Source organism: Amphibalanus amphitrite, unplaced genomic scaffold, assembly GCF_019059575.1.
Source record: "Amphibalanus amphitrite isolate SeventyFive unplaced genomic scaffold, NRLGWU_Aamphi_draft 000946F_arrow, whole genome shotgun sequence".
NCBI classification, from domain to species: domain Eukaryota; kingdom Metazoa; phylum Arthropoda; class Thecostraca; order Balanomorpha; family Balanidae; genus Amphibalanus; species Amphibalanus amphitrite.
Window position 1 is genome coordinate 181,409 of NW_024882440.1, and position 27,694 is coordinate 209,102.

General features: G+C 47.9%; 1 protein-coding gene across 1 annotated transcript in view; it reads right to left on the bottom strand.

Annotated features, from left to right (window-relative positions):
- Positions 1–2,493: 2,493 nt before the first annotated feature.
- LOC122368424 (hemicentin-2-like) overlaps positions 2,494–27,694 on the bottom strand; it is a 43,937-nt gene continuing 18,736 nt past the window's right edge. The window contains exons 3-6 of the mRNA XM_043342335.1: positions 17,142–17,306; positions 15,163–15,297; positions 14,343–14,559; positions 2,494–5,209 (exon numbers count right to left, since the gene is read on the bottom strand). Coding sequence (XP_043198270.1) covers positions 5,088–5,209; positions 14,343–14,559; positions 15,163–15,297; positions 17,142–17,306 — 639 coding nt within the window. The 3' untranslated portion in view covers positions 2,494–5,087. The remainder of the gene's footprint in view (positions 5,210–14,342; positions 14,560–15,162; positions 15,298–17,141; positions 17,307–27,694) is intronic.

Here is a 27,694-nt window from a genome sequence, read left to right on the forward strand (position 1 = left end):
TAGAGCCGCATCTATATCCAGCCGGGACTGCGCAGCCCACACCCGCGGCTATTTAACGTGTGACGCTTATTGGTTGGCGTTGTCAGATCGGTAATGGTTTCTGTCATATCTGGCCGAGCGCCGAGTGATGTGATGCGTGACCGGGATGGGCCGGCGGACCTCAGTTCACGGCGGCTCATCCCGGCGAGTCGGCGGGCGGCCGCGCTCCGCCGACAGCGATTGATCAGAATCGACCGCGGTCAAGGACGCCCCCGCCCCCCCCCCCCCGCTCCGCGCCCCAGGCGGGTTTGTTCGTCTGGCACGGCCAGTCGGCGGCGGCAGCCGGGTTAGGTTCAGGTCTGATTCTTATGTAACTTTCTCAAGGGTATTCATAGAGCGTCATGGAATTATTGTCGGAGCTAGTATGAGCTGACAGTGGCACAAGATAGAAACTATTAAAGGACAGAAGTTTTGCTGGTCTGGCTCTGTTTATATAGTTGACAACTCGGAGAACCGGTGTGAAAAACAATCTAACAAACGAGAATATTTTAACTCCAGTGGACCAACAATGAACGATATTATTGTCTGTCGTAAATTACCACACATAAAAAGTAAAGCCGGTCTAAGGTAATTTAGATCTAACATGTAACAACATCCAATGAAATATTCTTCGAACTCAGCAGCATTCTGAAAGCGACCGACAGCAGCAGAACATTGGCAGGCGGAGGTGAGCGGAGCGACAACCGCACGGGATCGATTCATTTCAGTCCGGCGATCATCTGCACCGACTTTCTTTCATCATGCGGGCGTCACCGTCGATTATCGACTTTGGAGCCAACTAACCACAAACGACCTTCGCGCCGGACGCCCAGAAAGGCACCGGAATAATTTTTCATTTTTTCATATGACAGCATGTAGGACGTAGATGGAGCAAAACTGTGTACTTTAAGAAGACGTGGCCGATGTCAAAGGCTCTTAATCAGAAATTGTTAAACGGGAGTTTAGGGCGGTGAACACTTGCATCACTTGCCCCGTTTCTTTGGAAGGCAAATGCTCCAGGACAAGTCACAAATTGGTTTTCCTCTAGGATTCGGAAATGCCAGCTTCAATGACTACCTTTAATATTAAAGGCGTCACCTGAATGAGCAAGCAGCTTTAAATGTCCATGTGAGGATCTCAATTTACTGTGGCCGGGACGCTCATAGGTTTGACACTGCCTGCCGCCGTTTTATCTCCAGGTCCAGTAACGCCGACCCGCTGCTGGGACGCCCCCGGTCCCCATCACCCCGTTCCTCTGAGCCAGTCCGGCTGCCGGTTGAGGCGACCGCTCAGCCAGCAATAAGTCGCCGGCGCCTCTGTGGACCCGGTGCTCTGACCTATCCATCTCCCAGCCTACCAATGGAGATGCCATCCATCGGGGCCGGCCCAGCCCAGTCCCGGCGGCCGCCCCCGTTCGCCGGCATCCATCATCGTCGGCCGGCGTGCCTCGCCCAGCTGCGAGAACCAATTAACCGAGCCGGCCGACGCGCCCCGTGCACTCACCTGACTCCAAGATAGAGGTTAATCTTGTGTCCAGGCGCCGCCGTGTCGCGGTGACGCAGAGTTCGAATGGGGAGGATTAATGACGCATTTCAGAATGCTTTTACGATTTAAAACCACGAACTATTGCAATTTTTCTTACGAAAAATATGCAAAACTGACGTGTTCTATTCTAGCAAAAATTAACTTGTTGAGACAAAAAAAGAACAACACAATTGTTTAAGAATAGAACATTTAAATCCCATGCCTACGGGATCAATGCATGCCTTGATGATTCCTCATCGTAAAAGCAGTGCTCCAAAGATCTTCAGAGGAGAAGCCTTTACTGACAGGATCGACGCATTAGAGCCTCACCACTTGTTGCCAATATTATTGCACCACGGCTTCCGTTTGCCGAGCTGTCATTGACGTGCTCTGGCCTGGGCCATCTTCTTGTCATATCAGCGCAATAAGTCAGGCGTGTGTGGTGGCACTAGGCCTGAGCCGTCTCATTCTTCTTTCTTTAGCCTAATTAGTAATGCAACGAATAATCCAGGCAAATTATGGGCGCCATTACGTTAGAAATAAGTAGTTGGCATATATCTAATTCGTTTATCTGCAGTCCTGAAGAATGTTTTTTTCACAGCTTGCCTGCCTCACACGTTTAGCATAGTTAATGAAACGCATCTCAAACTATGCGAATTTAGGGCAGAACTATTACGGCTTGGAACTCTTTTTGTTTTCCGTCAGCATACCCAATTACCATCAACTTAGAAGAGGCACCTCTGCCAATCTTCGGGCGTAAATTATTTCAGCCGACTGTTTTTCAACTGTGAAACGAGCTCTTCACACGAAGCGGAACAAATCTAGCCGGATACCAGAAGACGACAGCAGATGTGCGGCTACCTACTTTTGAGAGACGCAGCATGACTTCCCAATGGATTTCAGTCAGGGCAGCTTCAAATTGAACACCTGACGTGGACTAAATTAATTCTTCATTTGAGTATATGAGCACCAAATCCACACGACCACAGCGAAATTCATTTCCATAACTTCAGCAATCATTCAGCATTCCACTGACGCAGAAACACTGTAACATCTTAGCAGCGCAGAACTTCGCCGGCTAGCAGTCGCACATTTGTCACTGGCGGCCCTGCTGACGTACGGAGCAATTCCTCTCACACGGAACAATCACATACGCACGGAACAATCACACACGCACGGAACAGCCCCGCTCACGAACAATCCCACACATCACCACAAGCGATGCGTGCGAGGAGCTCCCGCGACACAGAACGTAATGCAGCCGTCCCGCGCCGGGCTGACGGCCTGAGGAGCGGCCGGGGGCGCTGATGAGTTTCATTACGTCCAGCTGCGCCACTCATTGTCACCAGATCGAGCCGGCATGACCCGGACTCTGCGAGAGCCGACAATCGTCCCGATCCGTGTCAGCTTGTCCATTTCCGCGGCGATGTTATCACCACTGCCGCGTCACGCCGCCGTTTCCCGAGACACCGCATACCCGCTAGAGACAGAGGTTACACGGCCGTTACCCGTGGCCGGAATATAGACCACCTCACTGGGGCAGAACGAGTCGCGCGGAGACGCACCACCACTGGGAGGAGTTCAGCCGCTAGCAGAGCGAGCTTTATGGTCAGATTTGCCGAGAATGTATTCTCGTCTGGCGGAATTGAGCCGGCCGGACGACAGCTGGTATGGACGTGGAACGGACGACTGCCGCGCGCCGCTCCAGCTGTGTGAACTGCGTATGAGGCGCCAGCGGCGGCGAGGGTGATGGCCTCGTATAGTTGAACATTGTATGACATTGTCACTATGATTATTGTACGCAAGATCAGCACATAGCTTTAGCAAACACCCATGATAATTGGTAGATCTTTTGTTAAATAATTGGAAGAAAATAACGTAGCGACCGTATTGAGCTTATTGTAAGTACTTGCCTTATCCCTGTTGATAGTAAAACATCCACAGTCGTAAAATAAGCAAGAGTTAACCCGCGCCGGGCCGGGGGGGGTGTTTGAACACCCCCCCTGTGGTTTTTCGCAGATATCTCAAAAACGGCGGCGCGGAGCGCCACTGTTTTTTGCACACCTGTTCGTGCATCTTTTTCACACATGTTGTAAAAATTTCAGATCCAGGTCGCCTTAGGCCAGGTCACCAGGTCACGACAAGTGACCTCACCTCAGAAAAAAATAAGAACGCTGGTCATAGCTACACCGACTGATCGATTGCCTTAAAACTTTCAGCGATTGATTAGAGCAGCATTATCTATAAAATGTGTATCTCGGAATTTTGATATCGGTGACCTAAGGTCAGGTCAATTTTGCGGCCTCTCCATTATAAGTCAATGGGAGAAAATTGAAAAGCGTCTGTTTTGCACGAACGCTATTCTAGACACTCTCAAACATCGAGATGTAGGTACAATTGACACACTGAACCGGAAAATGGCAACTGTGACCCCTCGTTATGTCCCCGAGGTTATCTCAGGTCACGAACAGAATCTAACAGTTTTCCGCTAATAACTTCTGATAGAGGCGTGCTAGAGCGCTGAAAACGCCCTAGAAGTGTTCGGCTCGACGTTGCGGATCGACTGACATGCAACATGACCTTTTCCGGTCAGGTCATGGTCTTGACCTGAGGTCAAATTTGCAAGTTGACCTTTCAAGGTCAAATTATAGTTCATTCGACGCGTCTCAACGAGAGGAACACGATGCTGGCAAAAGTAATGCCATGACTCTTTTGAGTCAAAAGTTATTGCCGAAAAAACGCTTTTCGTAAAAACAGCTATTTTTGGAGTTTTTGCCCTCTGGAGGCTAAACCGTTCACCTGACGTCAAATCTGAGAACATCTCTCAGAAAGGTCTGTAAAAGGGCTATCGAATGCGCTTTTCTGCGGCGCCGTAGCTCTATTGGTTCCCGAGATAGCCGTGGGCAGTTTCCAAATGTTTAAATAGTCAACATTTTACCTTTGGTGACCTCTGGTGATCTGACCTTTGACCTGACCTAAAAATGACCGAAGTATTTTTGTCCTTATTTTGGACGTTCTTTCGATTGCCGCTTACCGCGTGTCGCTACGTGGCCCACGAGCGGAGTAAGAAGGGGGTGTACAGACACCCCCCTCCCCCGGCCCAGCGCGGAATCGAGCACCGGCCCGGCGCGGGTTAATATTCACTCTTCATAAGTACGTACATCTCACACGACAATGCCACTATTTGAAGATCTACGAGCAGCATACATACACGTCGCATGCTACAGTGAGTGGTCTCGAAGATTAGTATCACAGTGTGTCAAAACTAGGTCTGGCACGTCACCACGGCACTCAGACATGACACGTATGTAAGCCCACGACGCCCAGCACATCGAGCGGTGAGACTCCTCGCCGCACTTTCGGCCGGAACTGGAGCTTTTTGTCTCCATCAGACCAGCCGTATAGTGTCAGATCAGGTACCCAACATCCCAAATGACCTGTATCTGACCTGTCGGTTCATGCCCCGCCCCGTGTGACCTCTGGGCAGGTCAGCCGCCGCTGGGTCAGGTCACTGTCGGACCGGAAGTGGGTGTTTCCGGTGGCCATCACCGGGTCACGGGACTGGCGGTGAGCAGGGGGACCACCGCCAGCAGCGACACCAGCAGGGTCGGAGGTCGGGAGACCGAGCCTGCTCCGCCCCTCCTCTGGATAGCAGCAATCTTGTCACCTGCCGCGGCAGAAAAAAAAACGAGTCACTAACAGTGCTATGGCTAGCGGGAATCTAGACGACTTACAGAGAACTAACTTCTGGAAGTTCTGTAACACAAAACAGCGGTTAAGTTTTTGGCAACTCGTGGCTGGTTTTAAGTACCACGAAAGTTCGATGTTGTTGGCTTAAACCGCTTTCATCTGGTGTTATTCGTACTTTTACAGCGTTTTGGTCGGTAGTGTTGGGGTTTGGCAGTGGCGGCGGAAGGTATTCTAGGATAGGGGTGCAAACGATATTGAAGCGCCCCTTCCCGCTGGGCGCCCCTTACCATATACACGGTTGTAGTAACACAAACAGTGGAGAGACGTTTGACAATGTGTGGTACCTGTTAATACGTTCAGAATTACAGTTTTTATGTAACGAGAAATAGTTAGGTACAAGGTCTACTAAAAAAGTCCCCCGCTCCAGAGGCGGCCGGCCGGCCGAACCCCCGGATTCCAGCCCCGACTCTATTGCGCAGGCCGCGGCAGTAACACGGGTCAGGTCGCGGCGCCCGGCGAGTGGGTCAGTTGGCGGCGGCCGGCCGTGGAGCGAGGACGCGGTGTGTGGGGCGCAGAGATGCCGCAGTGCAGAGGAGGGGAAGATAGTGACTCTGCACGATGCCGGAAACGATGCCTTTGAGATCTAAATTAAACACCTGCACTGCAGTGCATATCCTCCCTTGCCCCATTCCTATTATATCGTAATCCTTCAATAATCCGTAATGACCATTCAACGCAAGCAAGCAAACAAAACAACCCGTTTAGTGGCGACATCATCTCAGATAAAAAAGCGACAGTGATGATTAGAATTGACTTTGCGCGAGGGCAAATCGAGGGGTATATATGTATCATATGCCGAGTATTTTATTCCCATCTAGCAAATTAAGATTGGGGATCTTGTCCAACAAGTCAGCGGCCGTTCTAGACACAGACAAATGCTTTGTTTTCGGTCGCATCATTATCTGCAATAATTCGAAGCGAGGTTTAACCCTCGCCAGCCGAGAAGAAGGGGTGGATGCCGCCACCATGCATTTTTTTGCGGTAGCTCAAAGCACACTGATGATAGAAGGCTGACATTTCATATGCCTTACATTTGATTCAAGCCGGATCATTTAACCACGTTTTCATGTCAGGTCACTTAACTATGACGTCTAACCTCTGTAAACTGCACGGTTGTCGGTTATAAAATGATGCAAATCCACAATGCACTTAGTGTCATGATATAAGCATAATGGGAAAGTATGGAAACTGTTAATTTGGCGTCGGAAATGAGCTAAAACTATACCTCATGCACATGAAATCGTGACTTCATACATTCTTGGCAAGGTTTAATGCTTCACTTTTGCATTGTTCACCTTGCGTATCGGAGTGCTCGTCAATAGGAGTGCTTCGTCAAAAACTCCCGATCAAAATGAGCTAGCCAGTCGGGACAGCCATCAATGGACTCTGCAAGACTTACCGAATCAAATGTTACGCAGCGTGTCCTCCTTTCAACAGCTTCGTGACCTGTGTTGCCCTAACATGACATTGACCTAAACATCCTAAATTGCTTCACCTAAGCAAAAAGCATATAAATCGACGCGTCTGAGAACACTGAACAGAAAACACGATTGTATCGAAATGACGATAATGCGACCTTTTTTTGCGAAGTTATTCACCAAAAACCGATCCAATGCCTTGGGGCCCTTGACCTGCCCTAAGAGGTCACTGATATTTTAAAATGGGGTGACAGTCGCTGCGTCACGTAACGACACAAGCGCTCGTTTTTTTTTCCGCGAGGCTCTAGCAATTAGCTCAATTATAGGAGCTAAACATGGGATGGGGAATCGCTCCCTTCTCACTCACTATTTGGCCGGGATAGTGTTTGCAATTATTGTTAAAATCTAACATTTTAAGATTTCAAATGATCCATTTTCCCGCCCAAGTCTTTCAATTCAAGGTCATAACACCAGGTCACGTCAAGTGACCTTACCTCAAGGAAAGTTCCTGTGCTCATCATATCTAAATACATCGACTAACCGATCGCTTTAGAACCTTCAGTGATTTCAATGGGCAACAGTATATGTATTTGAAACGTTTACTTTGCAAGTTTGACATTGCTGACAGAAAGGTCGGGTCAATTTTGAGATCGCTAAAGTCAATGGGAGAAAGTTGAACTGCGCTTTTTTTGGACGGAACGCATAATAAACACTCTGAAAACATGTGGTGCCTGATGAGATACAATACTGAATGAGAAAATTGTTTGTTTTGTTGGGAGCCATCTTTTTCGGCCTGAGAAGGTCCTTGCAGAGCTATGACATAACTATGCTCTGGTGTAGTAATTTGGTTGTGCGAGCCAGCGACAGTGATCTGCGGACTCCGGAAGCGTGACCGTTCCCGTGGGACGATTGCCCTGTCGGGCGGTCCAGCCGTCTCCCCAACGGTCACCCGAAGAGGGTTATGTGTCTTGGAATGGAACCGACATCAACTACAGGTTGGCTGGTGGGGTGACCTCCAGTCCAGAGAGGGAAGCATGAAGACTAGGGGCGATGCGGATTGTTTTCCTGAGGATAGCGAGACGGAAGGAATCTAGCACACTTGACCCTTCCTTATACTGAATGTATCTCAGGCTTTTAAATCTTCTAAGCGTTTTTTTTTCTCGACATCGTCAAGGTGCCATTAATAAAATATGAAATCCGGGAGGATAAATTAAATATAGAAATTGTGGCCAACAGAACATTATCAGTTGCGTTCAACATAGGTACTCGTAAGCATGATCACACCCCAGCTTACACATGAGCCATGTAATAAATATTTTTGATAGACATGCTTAAGTTATGAAATCATCTAAAGTGTTAGTAAAGTTTCACGATACGGATCTAATATCCTGCTATCCATCATGACCATTTCTGGTCAGGTCATGTCTTTTAACATAGGCATGTCTTTGAACATAGGCCAAATTCTTCAAATGACCTCCCTCGCCGGCACAGGGAGGGAGGGAGGGTTGATGCAACCCCCCTCCAAGGTTTTTCGCGAATAACTCGCAAAAAAGCGGCCGATCGCGACGAAACTTTCAGTACCCTCGCATTGATCAATCTTACACCTACCCTGAAAATTTCATGACCCTGACCCAAATGACCTTTGACCTGTGACCTCTTTTCCGAGACTATGTTTGGCCGGAATCGCGATTCGGCGTATGTCGGCTCGCATTAGCCGCGCGTTTGCAAGCTTTTCGTGGTTTCAAGCGTTCAAACATGTGATTTGATGTTGCTCCGATGCATTAGGGTGGGTGTAAAGATCACCTGAAGGTCAGGTCAGGTCATTGACCTTTGGTGACCTCGGTTCACTTTTTCGAGTTTTACATGTTTCTATGCCAGTTTTTGGAGCTGAATTCGAATTTAGCAACCATTTGAACATTTACGAAGCTAGTTTTGGTGCCTTCGTAACATGTTACAAAGCTGTCAGAGGCGGATGACAGGTATTACGAATGCCCGTCGTGACCCCTACCGGTTGACCTGACCTGACCTGACCCGACCTGGTCTAAATGCTTTAAGACATCATCTCTGATCAAAACTAGCACGATATTCGTGATCAGCACCCCGGAAAACCCCATAGCAGCCACACTTTACGACTTTCTAACAGGTCCCCATTTTCCCGATTTTCGGGTCATTGACCTGACCTGGAAGGTCACCCGATGACCTAGGACCTTAAAATTGGGTATCATCGGCTTTCTCTCGTGACGGCAGCACGCTCGTTTTTTCCGTGAAGCTCTAGCTCAATCAGGGGCCAAGCGCGAGGGGGGGCGTGCAACCCCCCCCCCCCCCCTTGTGCCGTCGAAGGATGCAAAATGGCCTGTGCCGGTGAGGCTTAAAGATCAACTTTTGATTCATTCGAAGCGTTTTGATAGGAGGAACACGAGGCTGGTAAAATTAATTTCATGCAGGTTTAGCTTAAAACTTTTAGTGTTTGTGGAAAAGCAATTGGTTTTCTCATAATACCGATGGTGGCAGTTGCTGTTATTTACGTGCTAAGCCGTTGACCTTAATTAAATCTGACAATCTTATTCAGACATAGCGGTAAACGAGCTGCTTGTTGTGTTAGGTTAGGCTCTTTCGGTCGATTTCAGAGTGGGAAGGATGACAGGAATTAGGGGAGACAGGGGGCCTGGGCGGGAGTCCTGAGCCTCATGCTCCGCTGGGGCCGAGCCCATCACGTGGGTTGGATTGCCCTGATACATGGATAGCCCTGGGCGGTGTTTCACGGCCCCGCGCTGCAGCACGCTGCGCTGCGCTGCCATGCATTGTAGCGGCGGTTGATATGAATTCGGCTCCACGCAAGCGTTACGAGCTTCCGAGTCTGTTGATGTTTCCATGGAAATTGGAAACCCAATGCACCGGCGCGCACAACGCATCCTGTCCAAGCAAAATTTTACCATCGATGACCTCTGGTGACATGACCTTTTGCTCTGAACCGATCTAAAATTGGCTGAAGTATTTTTCTTCTTTTTGCTACTTTCGACGCTACTTCGAATACCACTTAAATGCCCAAAGCTGAGTTGTAAGAATGATGCTAAATCCCCATTTCCCCTCCAACAGGGCGTGAGAGTCTAGGCATTCCTGTAGGGCACGGGCTAACAATGACTATCTCATAATCATTGTGGCCATGAACAATGAACATCTACTGCCATTCTTTAACACCGGTTTCGCTGCGCTGAGCGGTGGCCGTCTCGTTTGTTGGATTCTACAGCTGGCTGGCGGAAAGCGTTACCGGCCGCCCGTCCGCCGCCCGCGGGCCGGACCGAGCGGTCTCGCTGACCCTACCTGACCTGATACCGGCGCGATACGGGACAGGCATACGGGGTTCGGCTCAGCGAAGGCAGCGCCCACTGGTGCTGAGGACTTTTTTAATAGACCTACTGTACATTCCATAGCGTAAATGTAACCTTCATAATGTTCGTTTAGAAACAACCTCATCACCATATCATAAGATTCTCCGAATAAGGCATATCGAAAAGAGTTCCACGGTTCAGTGAAATTAATGCCGCCCCAATCTCCGATAGGCGCCCCAGGTGATACATGTCGCCAATCAACACCAACGGGCGCCCCATTGAAATGAATACCGCCCTTCAACACTGGCAGACGCCCCAGTGGAATGAATGCCGCCCCACAATGCCGATGGCCGTCTCTGCACTGGAAAATCAGTTTCGCCCCTATACAGGCGCCCATAGAAAGTTTGCAGAATGCTATTCCTGGTCATAATCATCTCCCCAGTAAAAAACGCAAAATACGCCCTAGCACTAGGGGTGTAACCGCCCATACGGACAGTGCAATTTTACAGGTCCCAATCTCGGACCTCCCTTAACATTCATATTTTGTAAACGGCAAACCACCCCCGATAAATGTTACACAAACTAATTTCCTCTCGCATATCGGCCATCAGGCGCCCCTTTTTGTCGCATGGAGCCTGCAACGCTATAAGCCCTCATATGTTCGTGTTGGCGTTCGGAGGCTATCGCCTTCAAAGACGTCTCCATACATGTTTCTTTTTCGTCCCACACACAGGCGCCCCTCTTTCGCATGCAGGCGCCCCTCTTCCGCATGGCGCGCTTCGCGAGTGGCTGCGCCCTCCTAGCCTTTATCGCCTGGCAAGATTATATTCGACAGGGTCGGCAGCATCTGCCTTTGTTTCAGATAAGGATGCCCTCCACTCTTCAGCATATCAAAAGATACTTTTCCCAAGTCATTGCCACCCTCTTCGTGTCACAAGTGCCTTTATCAGTTGCGGTGTCGCACTGCTCAGCTTTATGGCCGCCGCACCTCTTATAACTTCCTGCCTCCTCTACAGATTTTCGAGGCGCGCCCCTTTCCATAGCTTTAGGGTGCAGCTGCCCCCCTTGCCCCCCTGCTTCCGCCGCCACTGGGGTTTGGTTGTCGTTTGATTTTTAGGAGGGTTTGGATTTTAGCTTTTTAGTGCCATAAATGCTGTGTCCTTTGAAAGTTTCGTGGTCACAGGTTGTTGACTGCTGGTCACCAAATCGTTTCTTTTCGGTGATGGCCCGTGACCCCGAATCATCGGTGTGGGTGGGGAGGGAAGGGGGTGCGATGAGGCTCGATATCATAATATATCGCTACGCAGACTTAGAAGTTTGTTAGCTTTTTACTGAGTACTGACTGTGAAACTTTCGAAATACGTGTACACAGCACACATGGATGGACGCCAACAGCATTTCTGTGAGCTGTTTGGCAGCGTGCAAAGAGCATAAGTGACACAATCGTCTTGTCACAAGTCAGTGACCAGGCTTGACCTAAAAGTAGACCCAAAATTAACAGATTCGATTAAGGGTTTGGCATTACATTCCTCAAAGTGGGTTATTGGATGGGGTAGGTAGTGTTATTCTGCCTCGAAGTCAGGGTTGCATGTTAGAGGCGACACAGAAGCTATTTTATTATCCCAGGCCACAAGTGTGATTTATATAAGATGACGAAACCAGATATGCTGCTGTGAAGAGAGAGAGAGAGAGGAGAGAGAGAGAGAGAGAGAGAGAGAGAGAGAGGAGAGAGAGAAGAGAGAGAGAAAGAGAGAGAAAGAGAGAAGAGAGAGAGAGAGAGAGAAGAGAGAGAGAGAGAGAGAGGAGAGAAGAGAGAGAGAGAGAGGAGAGAGAGAGAGAGAGAGGAGAGGAGAGAAGAAGAGAGAGAGAAGAGGGAGAGAGAGAGAGAGAGAGAGAGAGAGAGAGAGAGAGAGAGAGAAGAAGAGAGAGAGAGAGAGAGAGAGAGAGAGAAGAGAGATCTGGACATGACCCTAGTGTTTAATGGAATGGTTAAACATTCATATCCAGGCCAATAGGTAACAAAAACTGCAATTCAATTTGAGAGGCAGAAACAATTTTAACATTGCCTACAAGCAAACATGTCTTTTTGCCACTCAGACAAACGTTTGCCCGACATCGTTTGGGCTCCCGTTGCAGCCCTGCGAACTCAACGCTAGTTCTCCCAAGCGGCCCCTAAAGAGCTGACAAGAATTCCAAGTAGCTTCTCTCTATCCTGACAAATTGATCCATTCACGATAAAACCAGATGCTAAAAACGCAAAGTGGTGCGATTTTCCTGTCTAGAATATCAAACAAATAAAATCGGAAACAAAGTCCCCTAGTTTGCAATTTTTATGCCTATCTCTAGCGGAGTCAATAATCGGCTTCATCAGCGAGTAGGCCGCTCCACTTTGACTTAACCGGGAGCGCGACCCGACCGACTTTTAATTTGACAGCCTGGATCCCGCGTTAATGAGCTACTCGAGACAGGTTCATTGACGCCAGCGCCGTGATGGCGGCCGGATACTGGAGAGGAAACTCGTCTGCTCATCTCATGTCAAGGACATTTCCACAAAACAAATTATTTGATTACAAATTTTGTATCATTTCATTATGTTCAAGTCCGTCAGCTTTCAAGATGAATTAAAACAATTATTCAACATAATAATTAGAAGAATGAGAGTTCCAATTATAGCAAATAGTTCGAATCGGCGAAATGAGTCGGAAATTTATTAGGATAAAAATATGGATAACAGAAAGTCAGCCGCTGCTTCCGGCACCCAAAACAACCTTCCACAGCATAGGATCATGGGTGATGACATGTCACGCCGCCAAGATGTGGTCAATAACATCCCATACACCGCATGGATGCTACCGATACCATCTTTACACCGCAGGGATCCGACCGACAATATCCTAAACACCACAGAAATCTGGCTGCGGATAATGTCCTTCACCGCAGGGATCCTGCGATAATCCACCGTCAGGATCCGCGCCGCACCATCTCCGGGATCCGGTCGATAACGTCCTCACACCATCGCCCGTTATCGCCGTGCGCCATCGCCGGAAGGTGCGTTTCGCCATCAGTTGTGCCGGCGGCGGCCGACCGACTGCCTGCCGTGCTCGATTTATCATCCTTTTATACCAGACGGCCGCGGTTAGCGCCGAAACGCGGCCGGCTATCGACAGCGGCAGCTGCCGCAGATTCGCAACTTCGGTGATTGGATGGTGAGAGGTTGCGGAGAGGAAGTCAGCTAGGTCAATATTTTGGCTGTTAGTTACACTAGTTGTGTTTGTTTTGGGTGAATTTCAAAGAAGAGCAGAAAAAGATGTTTGAAGTTTCAAGGCGTTATCATAATTCACCATGTTGCATCTACTCGTATAGTCATATGGAAACATGCAGAAAAAATAAAACAATGTCTCAAATTTTTAAAGGAGTGCCGAGCTTTCGCTGGACGTTTTATTAGCTGACATAAAGTGTAACATTGTAGCCAATTAACTATGAAGTTCCTCCTTGCTGAGGCTAAGCCGGCTCGAGACCGCTGTCATTCCTGCCAGACTTGGGCTGGAACCCGAACCGGGGCTCATGATATTGTCATCAACACCAGTCGCCGTTTACAAGGCCACTAGAGCAATCTCGCTCAATAGAAATAGAAACATTTGGTGCATTTTTGCTTCAGCAACACTGCCTGGGGACACGGGGCGTAAAAGCGCCGTAAACACATTTAGCAGGGAGCACTAGCATGCGCCAGACATATATTCTAATCAACGCTCACTTAGGCTGGGTGCTCTGGGGACAACTTATCGGATACTTTTGTCGAACGGCGGACTGGCAGGGGCCGGTCGGGGCCGGCGGTTAGGTGCCGAAACACGCAGTAATGTCCAGCGCTGAGCTGTTTCTGTCAGCGGACCGAGTTACAGACCGCTCTCCCGCCGGCCGAGACCGACTCTTTCGGAGTAAATTCTCTCTCAGCAGCCCAAAGTGTCATGCTGGTACTATCGGGAAAAGTTTGTAGCATCTTACGACCAGGCGAGGCCAACAGCATGAAACCATTCGATTTTTACGCTTTGTGCGATGAGCAGTTTCTAACTAAGTTGTCTGAATGAATGTCAGCACTGTCTTTAATGCGCTATTTAGATAAAACAACAGCCAACAGCAAGTCCTGATAAATGTCTTTGTTTTCATAGCCATTTGTTTTCCTAGTGCGAACAAGAAATGCTGTTTGAATGCATGCAACTTTTATGTAGGGGTGTACGAGTAAATGCAAAAGGCACAATGTTGCGGCAATACCACAAAACTTGAGTCGCCTTCGGCACTGACCTACCTTCTGTGACCATGACCTGGACCGAGTCAGCCTGAACGTGCGGACCGCCGCACGTGTACAGGCCACTGTCGAGGAACGTAGCGCGCCGCACGTGCAGCTGTGACCGCGGACTGCGCGCCGGCGTCGGACTGGTCGACGACTGGAGACTGACGCGCTCGGAGTCTGCCAGGGATCGGTTGTCGCGCCACCACTGAATGGCTCCCACGTCCGACACGGCCTGCACGGCAGACATACGTGGTTAGAACGGAAAATTATATCTATGCCTGCCGATACTGGATAAAAACAGAATTCCGGGACTTTTGTTCGTGATAAAAAATAACTTTCTGCACGTTGACACTCCTTTTACTCTGAAATACGTTGTTATATATTTCACCAACAGACCAGACCGTTTTTAATGAACGTTAACATTTGACCGTGATATCGCTATGCCAGCTGCATGCAATTCCAAGCACTATGTAACTTCTAAATGAGACAATTGGTATTGGGCCCCGGAGCACACACACAATGCCACAAGAACAAAAAAGTCGTTATCATGAAGACGACGACATAATCTGTGATGGGATACTGAACTCTGATGATGTTCATAACATCGCTCAATCAATATTCAATGCGATGAAAATCGGCGTGAAACGCGAGTCCAAGTATCATCATAGCATTCCCTAAAGCAAGCATGCTTATTGTTAATCCCAACGACCGTGTCGCTTCAGGCTGGGTCAAATCGGATCAGCTAGAAGCGAGTTAGTTCAGTTCTGATGCAGATCGTTTCTGGTCAGATGATGTCACAACAGGTCAGGTTAGGTCGGGTCGCCTCTTGTCTCACCTGGTCAATTACGCAGAGGATGGTGACGTCGGATCCCTCCTCGATCCTGTGCACCTCGGCGCCCAGTATCCTGGCCGCCGGCTGCACCACCGTCATGTTCACCAGCTGGGAGAGCGTGCCCTGGCCCGTGGAGACCTGCGGCACGCCGCGCATGCCAGACGGTGTCACTCAAAGTATACGTAGGGGCGGGATGGTAGCTGACTATAGTAGGAGGCGTTTGTGCTGTAGTTTTGCATTTAATTTAATTCAGTGAATGTTTTTGTTTCAAACCTGGAGAGACATGAGTGGTTGTGAATTATTTCAGTTACCGGCTCCATCAGTTGCGAATATTGCCAAGCTAAGAGGCGATAACTATGTGAATCGTAATAATGCATGGTGCGCATACCATAGTTCGTGTTTGTTATTTCATCTCTCCCACCATTCTGAGCAATACCATAGCTGATTCTCTCGCCTGCAGCGTGAGTGGTAAACGCGCTGCGTCATTTCCCATTGGCATTCATGCTGGGCAGCGGGCGCATGTTTTCGGTAATGTCTGCCGGCCTACAGTGATGACGCTCGTCTTCCGCAAAAGAGCTACCGACGCGCATCGACCCCCGCATTGATGTCAGCATGTTTTTTGGACACTGCGCCACTAGCTGGAGGACACTCGTCTGCTTTTTGTGAGCGGCGAGTATGGCTCTCGCTGAAGTCCATCGCTTCAGGAAAGCATTGGTCGAACGTTCGAGTGCTCCTCGGCTTATTGGTCTATTCAAAAGGCTAGAAGTGTGTGCTCTGTTTTGAAGGGTGCGCTTTTCTAGTGAATATATTTCTGTCTGAGAGTTCGTGAGTTTCAATGAAGAAGATTTGGATGGATTACGGGCTAAATACAACGTAAGCATGAAGCAATTACAGGAAAACCGAATTCCTGAGCGAAAAGAAAATGGCCAATCTGTGGCTACTAGTTTTTTCTTTTGACGGTGCAAGATAAGTGTTGCCATAAATTATACTGTATACTAGGTAAGTACATGGAGTAGTCTATGGTATTTCCAAATCCTATAGAGACGGAGTTGATTAAATACTAAATTTAGGTAGGGAAGCAATATGAATATTAAGTTTAATTGGTTTTTGGGTATTTCAGTCATGTAAATATTTTAGGTGAATATCGATTTAGTTCAAACCAATAGCCCAACGCTCCAGGGAAGTACCTATTGTTCGAGCAGTATGGTACCTACGTACTTTCTACTGATTGCAAAATCCAGCGCCTACGCAAGGCGAATCTGGAGGTCCTCTTTTCACAGAAGCTAGCTCATTAAGCGGAAAACTTGATTCCAAAATCCCGTTTAAAGCCTCGCCACGAAACTGATGTTTTATGTAACGGAAGTTCTGCATATTGCGTGTTACATTTATCCGTATGATTAATTCAAATGAGCTCATAGCCCCCACATGTGCTGAACTCTTATGTAATGTGACCTGAACTGGGCTGTCTCATAATGGTTCACTGCTCACAAACAAAGTTTTCTCGGACACTGCCCTGCAAACCTGATGTTGACCCAGAATGGTACACGGAGCAAATATGTCATGGGAATTGGGAATACATTGTCATGACTATGTCTACCGACCGCTTACTTCAGGGAACAGACGACTCCTGTGTTTCCTGCTGTTTTTGGCGTGCCTTTGAATAAAATATTTGGTCTTCCAATGCGCCGCGACACGGGAGTTTTAATTACTGAAGGGCTCATCAGTAACATTTAAGGGACTCAAGCCATGGCGGAATCCCCCCCCCCCCAAAAAAAAAATCGGCACATGCCACCGCGGTGCTGGCCCACCTGGCCCACCCTGGCTTATCCTCCCCTCGGACCTCGCGTTGTTCTCTGTCCCACAACCATTGCCTCACCGTGCTCCTAATGACCGTCCTCTCCATCCACATTCCACTGATCCACCGACGCTATTCTCTGCCCATGGACTCACCTCTATCCCCCATGTCCCCTTCCCCCACTGACCTGACACTCGTAGACGCCGCTGTCCGAGGCTGTCACGGGACTCACGGAGAGCGCCCAGTCCTCGACGGGCCCGGAGCGGTGCTGCACGCTGAATCTAGCGTCATTCGTGAACACCGTCGATCGAGAGGTTAGTACGTGAAAGTCACGCCGACGGATCCACGAAATCTGCGGCAGAGTCGGAGAACTGTATGAGAAAGCAGCTCTTGTGACGTCGGTTTGGGGATAACGCAGACGGAGACGGGGTGTGGTAGGGCATGAGGCTGGGTCGCGGCCGGCCAATCTATGATATTTTGTTTCAGTATGAGCCTAGTAGAAGCTATGAAGGTCGTAAGAGGCCGTTTCGGAGGGTTATAGGGGGCTCAATGTAAGCAAATGTTGAAATATGTGTGTTTGTTTGAATGCATATGGTTCATGATATCACAAAATTATGCTCACTGGTCTGGCGACTGAGCAATGAAGTCATCAATATGGATGCAGATCGCGCCAGAATTCAGCAGAGCTAACAAGCCCCCTTTATAGTCTGCCCATTAGGGCGGGTCGATGGAAAAAGTTTCCAAGTGAAGAGCGATTTTCCTACGGGCTGATCCATAAAACGGTTTAAAACATATTTTTTGCGAATTTTTGAAAAAGAACTGGGCGCGCCGTCAACGGTTTTTCGAGACCACTTTTGCTAATTTTTCTCGTTGTTTGCAAAATGTAGTGGGAAAAATTCGAGAAAGGTACTATATTTACCACTTTCCTATTTCTACATGCTTACCCCCACCTCTTCACAAAGTTTGGAAACCCCAGTGGCAGAATCGTGCTCAGAATAGCGATTAGCATCGGCGCTCTGAGCGCAACGAAACCAGCGCCATCTATTGAGCGAGTTTGGCATAACATTGATTTTGACGGCTTTCCGACCGTTAAAAGCTGACGCAGCCGCTGCCACGTCGGGTATATGGTGTTCTTTGGTGTTCCTAGGTGTCTGGTGTTCCTTATTTGACACTAGGTGAGTTGTACCCATTCGATCCGAAATACTTCAGGAATCATAAATTGCTCCGGAAGCTATACCTATAGTGATTTCGCCAAGAAAACAGCGAGATGCTTAACTTTGATACCTATATGTTTATCAGTTAAATTAAGTTTTGCAGACAGATAACATCAGTCCAAACCGTATGTTCATTTTTGAATGCAATGTAGCCAGCCACCTAACCGTCCTAGGACAGAAAATCACACTTCGATAATTGATTCAAACGCCGGCATGAGAGCGTTGCATTGCGTCCTGATGGCACACGTGATGTAACCGAGACGTGCTCTCTTAATAACAGCAACGTATGCTGCCTAAGTTAGGAACCGGACGGCTCGCTCCACTGCCTGAGTAGTGAGTATGGGTATGCACCGGATCGAAATTAATTTGTTAAGCAGCGGGTCGAAGGTCACCCTCTTCCAGCGAGATTGCTATTGGTGACTCTGTAACGCGTTCTTTGGACCTATCTATGAGGTGCATGTAGTGCATGACTTGTTTATTGCAAAATGCTGATAGAATCGCATATCTTTATGTCTCCTGCCTCATTCGCTTCCTATACTTTTTTGCCATAAGTGTCTCGAGTCTTTTTATCACCATTCCTTAGTTCAGCAAGCATCGCAGTGTACATGTATGCACTGTTTGCTGGCTGTCTGTATCGGCCAGTACAGCCCAAACAAGTTTCCTATAGTGAGCCCGGTACTTATTCCTGTCGATCACTGGGCGAATAACACAGACCGGTGAGCTGAGAGGTCTCGCAATAGCTGAATGCTTTGGAGTAATCCGTCTCTGCAATGTTTACTCCGTAATTTCGGACCACATTGGGACATAGTGAACAACATTGAACTCGGTGATAGTTCGAAGCTAGTCAATATATGTTGTATGATGGGCGATCGCGACGGAATACGTAACTTGCAAGCTGCCAACGTAAGCCATTTTACCAAATTCAAGGGCTCAATCTTCCTTACTGACAGCTACATCAGGATTTGTCAAGAGCGTGACGCCTGCTTCCGGGCTGTTCAGAAGTGTTCTCTGATCTGGACTGCATGGCGTTGCCCGAAACGGCACGAACGGTTCCTGCTCGATGCACAGGCACTCTTGGTAAATGGTCCACTGATCGGCGCAGCTTTAGTCCAGTGGCTTTTCCACAAGTCTTGTAAACTTGTTTAATAGTTTGGCCCTTGTCTGATTTTGGTGTAAAATAGAATAAGTATTGACTACCGGGCTCATTTACTGAAGCAATATGCTCGTCCAACAGGCTCGTCATAGCCGATGATCCAGCACGGCTATCCTATTTATCATGATAAACGACGCATCCTTATGCACGTAAAATGCAGAAGGGCATTTCCTTTGTAATCACTTGCCTATCCGAGAACAGAATGTGAAGTGTCACCGAGGACCACCACGCGGCATTAGTTCCGTTTCGACATGGAGGCTCCTTTCCACTAACTGCAACAATGTCACATGATTGGGATCACAAATTGCGTCGGAGACCACTTAGCAGCTACTACCGCGGTTATTATGAGGTCAGTTTCCCTCAAAGCTCGATGCTCCACTGCTTGTTGCGGTGGCCCAGCCCCAATAGGTAATCAAAATAGGATCTGATGGTCCGATGAGAACGCGCGACTCGGGCAGTGATATGATACGCGGATCGCCGATCAGCAGGATACCTCGCAACTCATCCTCAGTCTGTTGTCAGATGAAGCCGGGCTAAGTTGACGAGGCTAACTTAGTACTTAGTTATTCTGCAATTGAGCTGCTACTGTTCAGTTCCAACACTAGGTTTGCATTTCAAAAGAAAGGTTAAATTTACATGCAAGGAAATAATCGAAGCCAAAACTGAAAATAATGCTGCTGAAGTCTCAGCGCAGAATCAAATGACTAATAGGTCCAGCGGACACTATCGCACTTGGCGCATAATGGCTGTGCTTAAGTCAGGTGAACCCCCAATATGTACATTTCATGGCTACTTTAATTGCAATTGACAGCTTTCACGCTATATACGCTCCTGTGCCTTACGTTTTTTTCATCAGCGTCCTAAGATCGCATCAGCAGAATGCATATTGTCTCGGCCGACGCAAGGTTAACAGTCCTCTCAAGAGATGGCGCTGCAATCGAGTTGCGGAAAACCGATACAGAGAGCATGGCACCATGGCCACACTTAAAGAGATACAGCCAACAGACTTGCAGAATAGGTTGAGGAATAGCTGAAGTTTCGAGGTATATATTTGAAAATAATTAATCATATGATATTTGTGCTCAAAACTCGCGTGCAGTGAAAATGTAGCGAAAACCCCGGTTGATTAATTGGCTGCGGCGACCCGCAACCTCAACCAAAAAAATTGAAAAAATTCACACAGTCTTCTTGTGACATGCTCCGTAGGAATTTCGGTCTTCATTGTGTGTCCTCGAAAAAAAGTTCTCGGATGACCCGCCCTACTGCCCATTCTATTTGTTCACATAAAATGAAATAAAAGCGAACTGATAAGACCAGTTACGCCATGTTTCCAAAGTAACACGGCTATATGCGTGAAACGTGCTATTGCGGGCCACTAAAGCGGCGCTATTGGGGGCGGGCTGTCGGCCGCAGACGGCCGTTGCGTGGTTTTACGGATGCGCCGCGGCGGGCCGGGCCAGGACAACACGCTCGTGCTGTCAGCTAAATTCGGTGCTCAGCGCGCGGCCAACATCCTCATTGGGTGGCTGGGCGAATGGCCGCCGCTGCGTCTGGGGCCAGGCCGGCAGGCCGGGTCGGCTCCACAGACCGCCGCGTATGGACGACACAACTCCACTGCTGACTTCTTTACGGCCGGCTGTCTGGCACCGGGCCAATGCGGCCAGCTGCTCCCAGAGCTAGCCGTGCTAACAGAACGCCCCGATAAATATCCGTCCCCCTCACACGGCCGCGGCTCGGCTTTCTCCGGCGACGTTTTTAAGCCGTTCTCTCGTTTGGTAACGTGTTTGTATCAGTGTCACACAACATTGTGAATGGTGTGTACTTCACGGTCTCAGCCGTCCTCGTGCCTTGCTCGCGGAAGAAATAGAAAACAATCTCTGTAGGCTTTCAGCGTCAATATTGAACATCCATTCTGATTCAGGCATCCCATCAGCCCCAAACGAGAAACTATGCTAGTTTTGCTCTCGAGCCCGAGACATTTCACCTGCTATAACCTGATGGTCTGCCGGCGAATTTTCTTTGGGATTGAGAGGCGATTTGTTTGAAACCAAATCCGAAGCTGAACAGCTTGTAGATTGGAAGGTCATTCGCCGATTTGTGAAATGGGGAGATAAAAGTGTTTGTAATATTCCAAAATGCTTAAATAATTATTTCCTAAAAACAAATAAACAGGTGTTTGATCTGCATGATGACGGCAATGGACTATTATGGATGAACCTATATAATGATAGGTTCAAATATGGAAAAATGAAATGATGTACCCAAAGTTTCGCCGTGAAGCAGGTTTTATTTTAATGCCTTTAATCCGTACAGCGATCCAACCGACGCCGACGGGATTCGTAGCAAGCCGGGACAGCAAAGACCCGTATACAAGGCTGGTGTAGGGGAGAGTGGGGCACATTCGTGCATGGGGCACATTCGTTTTCAGCAGTTTATACACTGTAAAAAAATGTCACGAGCCAATTCTATGACAAGGAGTGGGTTACACGGTAGTCCATTGTACCTTGCTGTTATATATAGGGACATTATCAGCCTGAGGGTTGTTAGTTAAAGAGTGGCCTCGTGAAACAATTGGTTACAAACGGTAACCTAATAACTTAAATGCTTCCCTTACACCCCTTCCTGCTTATCAACAGATTTCGCGCTGTGTCGGAAAACTACGCATAGTCTCATAATTAAATCCGCCAGAAGCTTGTTGCATGCTAGTTACATGCGTGTTTCATAATCGTGTCATATAATTATTATGTCGGCTAATGAGGCACCGCCCTGCACGTGCTTTAAATATAATCCTGCGCACACGCCACCTAGTCGGAAACTCATCATCGGACTAGTCCTGGTAGGGTTTTCGTGTTGCCGAATGAGGCGAAACGACTTTGATTCGGTAGTGCCTCATAAATCCCTGCTACAGTGAGCAGCGACGAGTCTGAGACTGCTTCTAAAACGCGTCCTTAACTTCCGGCGCGGGGCCGTCATTTCCGGCCGCCATTGTTCAGTTCTGCGGCTGCCGGCGGTTGGTGCGGTTGTGTTGTGGCACGGTGCGTTGTGAAGTTCTCGGGCGGGGATATTCCGAAGGTACGTTATATTGATATGATATTTACGTAGCAATGGGGGACATTTTATTCATTTTGTAATATTCTGAACACATGTTGCGTCATAGAATTCACCCTTTGACCGTTGTGGGCCACTGTTTCGTTTGAATTCCGACTGTTGGAAGACGGACTTTCTTTCAGTTGCTGTCTAGCCTTTTTTTCCAAATGTGTAAGCTACACATATTGCCTCACATTGATTTATCTTATACAAAAGTCAGTTGATGTAGATAATAAAGCCATCCTCACTGATATTTTAAAATCAGCAGTTAATTTTCTTTTCTGTTTGCAGAGTTGCTTAAAGTTGTGGAAGACTGAGGCATGAAGGTTAAAGGTATACCGGAAGCCAGCGATATTTCTGTTGGTAAGCCTCGCCCAGGAAAAAACTTGCTTGAATCTGCAAAGTATGGCAAATATTTGATGGACTGCACAGTGCACAATGTACCTGACATGGCAGGATCAACTTGCTCACTCGCCTGTTGTAAGTGCCGTTGCGTCAAAGCCCGTGGAAGTGCCCGATCGTGTCTCATGCAACCGTATTATTTTGTGAATGTTATTGGTGGTGACTCGAATCAGCTTTTGCACCACTCCGCTATGATATTGTAATATGTATATATTTAGATATTTTGTATCGTATGCTAATAAGTAATACACGTTATTTTTGTGTATGTTTTTTTTTGTAACGTGGCGTGGCTGTCGTTGGCCGGGTCGTCCACCAGTCGGAGGGGCGGCTGGGGAGAAGGAGGGGGGGGGGGGGGGTGACGCAATTGAGCTAGTATTACTACTGGGCAGCAATAGCAGGCGCTAGCTGGTTGGGTTACCAGGCGAGTCCTGCTAAGGAGCCTAATCGGCGTACCGATCTGCTGGTTTTGCCCTCGTTTTCAAACGAGGTACCGAATAACGAAACGAGGGGCTGACACGGGGGTGCTCGGTTTATGAGGCGTGGGCTTGTCATTTACTAACGAAACAAGCTTGTACCCTCTTACTAGCTAAATATGAGGCGATTTTTACACGTCGCTGCATGCTCATTTTTGCGCCAGCGGTTTTCCTACAAGGGGCTTGTAAGATTTTTTTACAGTGTATGGGAACACGAGTGACTGCACGAGCTCAAGGTAAATTATGGAAATATGTCTATCATTGCCGCCCTTCGTTCACCGTAGAAGACAACACTGTACCTGCTGTCATGCTTGATAAAAACGCAAATTTGTAATATTCGTGAGCTTTCCAAACTTTTCTCATATCATCCATTTTCGTGATCCTGACTCGGAAATGTGGTTCAGCTTTTCAAAATTGGGGGTGAAGAAGCCCACTCTATTCACGGAACTGCTGCAAACTTGTTTGTTGAAAAAGTGTCATTTTTTCAAAAAGAAATTTTGAAATATATTACTAATAACGTTGTGGGGCAGGTTCGTGTACGCACTGCCTGGGGGCACATTCGTGCATATTTTTTTTAGTTTTTGCGATTTATGACTTTATCTGTAGTAGGTTTCTCTAATGACGCTCGCCTGACTCAGTCTCGACTGCTTGCGACGTCGTGACGAGCAATTCACGCGAACTTGGCGAGGTCACGGAGGCCGGCAGTTGGCACATTCTTGTTGGCCAGCCCATTCTTTCTACATTTGTTGTGCAATGCATTCTTGTCGAAAGGAATCAAGTGAAATGACCCCCTGCCAATTTCCTTTGGTAAATTTCTGGTAATGCCCGGTAATTTCTCGAATTTTGCCGGGTGAACGGAAGTGCCCCATCTCTTGAACGAATGTGCCCCATAGGTGGGGCAGTTTCGTGCAAATGTTCAGAGTTAATAAAAGTCATTTTTTTTCTAATGGAAGCAATAATTTTATAGGATAACTTTTAAAGAGGAAAACTATCTGCAATAGTTCCTTTCCATACTACAATCAACAATTTTGCCATTGCACTAACCAAAGAACAGATATATGGGTTTATCCATTTTTTGCACGAATGTGCCCCACTCTCCCCTATAGCGGGTCGAAGACCAGCTAATGAGGAACGATGGTGCGTGGTAAAAGGTGTAATTCCGACCCCTCCGCTCACCACTGCCGCGGGGCGTCTCGTAACGGAGAGGGGGGGCTGAGGGGGTGTGGGATAAATCGGGAGGCGTCAGGCATTTGTATGCGCTGTCGCAGGTGGTGGCGGTGCTATCTCCACCGCGTCATCCATCACAGACGGTCCGACCACCGCCGCCGCCGCTCCCGGACAAAAGGCGACGACCGCCGGGGACTGCCCGTCCGGAGCCGGAGACGGGCGCCGCCGCCGCCGCCGCCGCCGCCCCGGCCGTCCTTCTGCGCCGCGTAATCGGCCGACCGATAAGACGCCCGAAAATGGACCAGTCCAACTTGGCCATAGGATCAGCCCCAACACGCACTGCGCAACGCTATAAAGGACCGGACAAGAACCGCAACAAGGCTAATGATGCACCACTTAATTCGCTATTTATCAAAAAAGTGTCTTCAATGAATTAACCATAGCATTAACTCATAAGAATGCTCGTCACTAGAAAGTGGATGGCCTGGCGATAGCTATCAACACATTAGCTCATAATGACCCTAAAGCTACTAGGTAGACGCCTGAAATGAGCAATAACTTTGACTATTAAGATGGAACCACTTAGAGGTGTTGTGTGCTTGGGTACGCTGGTCTGACGGCATTTATGGCGATAGGGCTCCAAAGCCCTATGTCCCTTAAATAAACAATTACTCATATTTGAGCATCTGACTCAATTAGTTATGTCACGACGATGAAGAAAGTAGAAATATATTTCCATAATTATAACACAGACGATTAACCCGCGCGGGGCTGGGTGGGGTAAATTTTACCCCCCCTCGCGAATTTTTGCGATATCTCAAAAACGGCGGCGCGCAGCGCCGCCAAACTTTCAGTACCTTTTCTTACATCAATTTGACACATTCCCTGAAAATTTGAGCGAAATCCGTCGGAGATTTTTTGAGAAATTGACGTTTTAGTGACGTCATGTTCGCCATTTTCACCTCAAAAACGGCAAAAGTTCAAACACCGCTAACATCTTCATTTTTAAAGGAATCAAGACGTAACAAAAAAGGTTATACGTAACTTTACTTTGTCTATCAAATGGCTATCTCGGTTTTTTGAAAAGTTTGGATTTTGGCCTAATTTTTTTCAAAAAACTGACTTTTTTGGGAAAATCATTATAAAATCCAAAATTTTGAGTCTATCGAAAAAAACGGAATATATGTCAGAGAAGTGGTCTATGTGCACCTACATACCAAATTTTAGAAGAATCGGTTCAAAAATGTGGGAGTTATTTAAAATTTTATGACGTCACGACACACAATTTTTTTGAAAAATGACTTTTTTGGAACTTCTAGACCTCGTACGGAAACCAAAATAGCACCATTCGATTCGCCGTGAAAAACTGCATCAGATAGACACCTTTTTAGGCCTTAACAACCATTTTCAAAATTTGACCTCACTTGACCTGACCTTGACCTGACCTCGACCTGAAATTCATCCAGAGGTGGTCCATATCACTTATTGAGTGTGCCTATTGAATTCTATGAGTAAAATGACCCATAAAACATGTGTCGCACATGCCCTTTTCTATATTTTGTTTTTTGGTGACCTGACCTGACCTGACCTTGACCTTGACCTCTGAATGATATTGTATGCAACGAATATTGTCTTGGTAGCCTAAGAACACGTTTTGGGCGATCAGTCTCGGTCCATGACTCCATTCTTCGGCAACTACGGTGCAAGGCCGATACTGTAGAAACTTGCAATTTGTACCCTTGACCTGACCTTGACCTTGACCTCAAACTTAAAATAAAGTACATGTTTTTAGTAGTTCGTGATGAGAGCTTTCGATTGGCGTTTGAATTTTCCAAATCGGACCATTAGTTCGGGAGATAACAGGGGGGGGGGTAAAATTTACCCCCCCCAGCCCCGCGCGTTCGGCTGGAGACCCCAGCCCCGCGCGGGTTAAAAAAGAAATTGCATGTCATTGTGCAATTATTTATGAGATTGATACCTATTACCAATCTTTACGCATTCTCGGAAGATGCCAGCAACTTTTTTAGTGGAATCTACAGACTTTTACACGTGACGCATCTCTTCTGCAATCTGATCTGGATGGCCATGCCATCATGTCACAGGTTATTATAACAGTCTGCCCACTGGCCGCTATTCAAGCTTCGAGTCTTCACTCCTTACATAAGCTGACCTATCACTTCGATGCCATCACAATCTATACTGTGACTCTCAGTTACCTGTCCAAGATCAAGAAGCACACTAACTGCCAGCCGTAAAACACCCTCCCCGGTCGGACGGTGAGTTCCATGTGCCGCCTGTTGCTAGGGATGTCACCAATTGCTGTCGTTGACGACGAGCCGTGTAACGCTCGACCTAGGCAAGTGCCACGGGCCGGCGCACAGCACCGGAGAGACGGCACGGGCCGCATCCTGGTGTAATTGGCCCCGCACATGACGGCGATGACACGGGGCGATACGGGATGCGTCCGTGAAGGTCGTCTACATTTCAAGCCATTGTGTCTGACGCTAAAAAAATATGTTTGCATGTATCAAGCATCGGTTAATATTTTCGTAGCATAGGAGATGTAAAGAAAGTCTAAAAATTAAAAGTAGCAAACAAATGCAGTCTCTACATCAGTCTGCTATACGCGGCCGTCCAATTCCCTGATTGCCTCAGGACCATGCTCTGAGCATCTGCCTCGTTCCGATCACCGTAATAGATGCCTTTGTTCCTGGCTGCCTAATGCTACCCAATACATTTCGAATGAGCAACAAGCAGACAGAGAAATGGTTTCCATTAGCTGTCTGCGAGCAGTGCCTTTCTGCTCATGGGACTCGAAAGGAGCACTGTCTGCTGTGTAATGAAAGATGACATGGTTTGTTCTCCCATTAGCTCGGTAGTGAGAGCCCGTCTGGCTTTAGCCGGCTGGTCAGTGCTCAGAGACCAGTTGGAGCCGGTTACAGGACAATTTGCCGAACTGCATTTTACCGGTTGGAGCCGGCTTGGTGTTTGTTCACTCTAGTGTAAGTCGCCTGCACTCTATGGCAAAAGTCACGCTACAGGCTGCATGGAGCTCGTCAGTGACTTGAGCTTATAGTGAGCAAAGGCAGACACTCATGAGTCAAATAAATGCCGGGTCGATCTGTCTGACAGTGGTAAAGATTTACAAAGACGTTATACCTATGCACAAATAAACACCCATATACGGAGAGAGAGAGAGAGAGAGAGAGAGAGAGAGAGAGAGAGAGAGAGAGAGAGAGAGAGA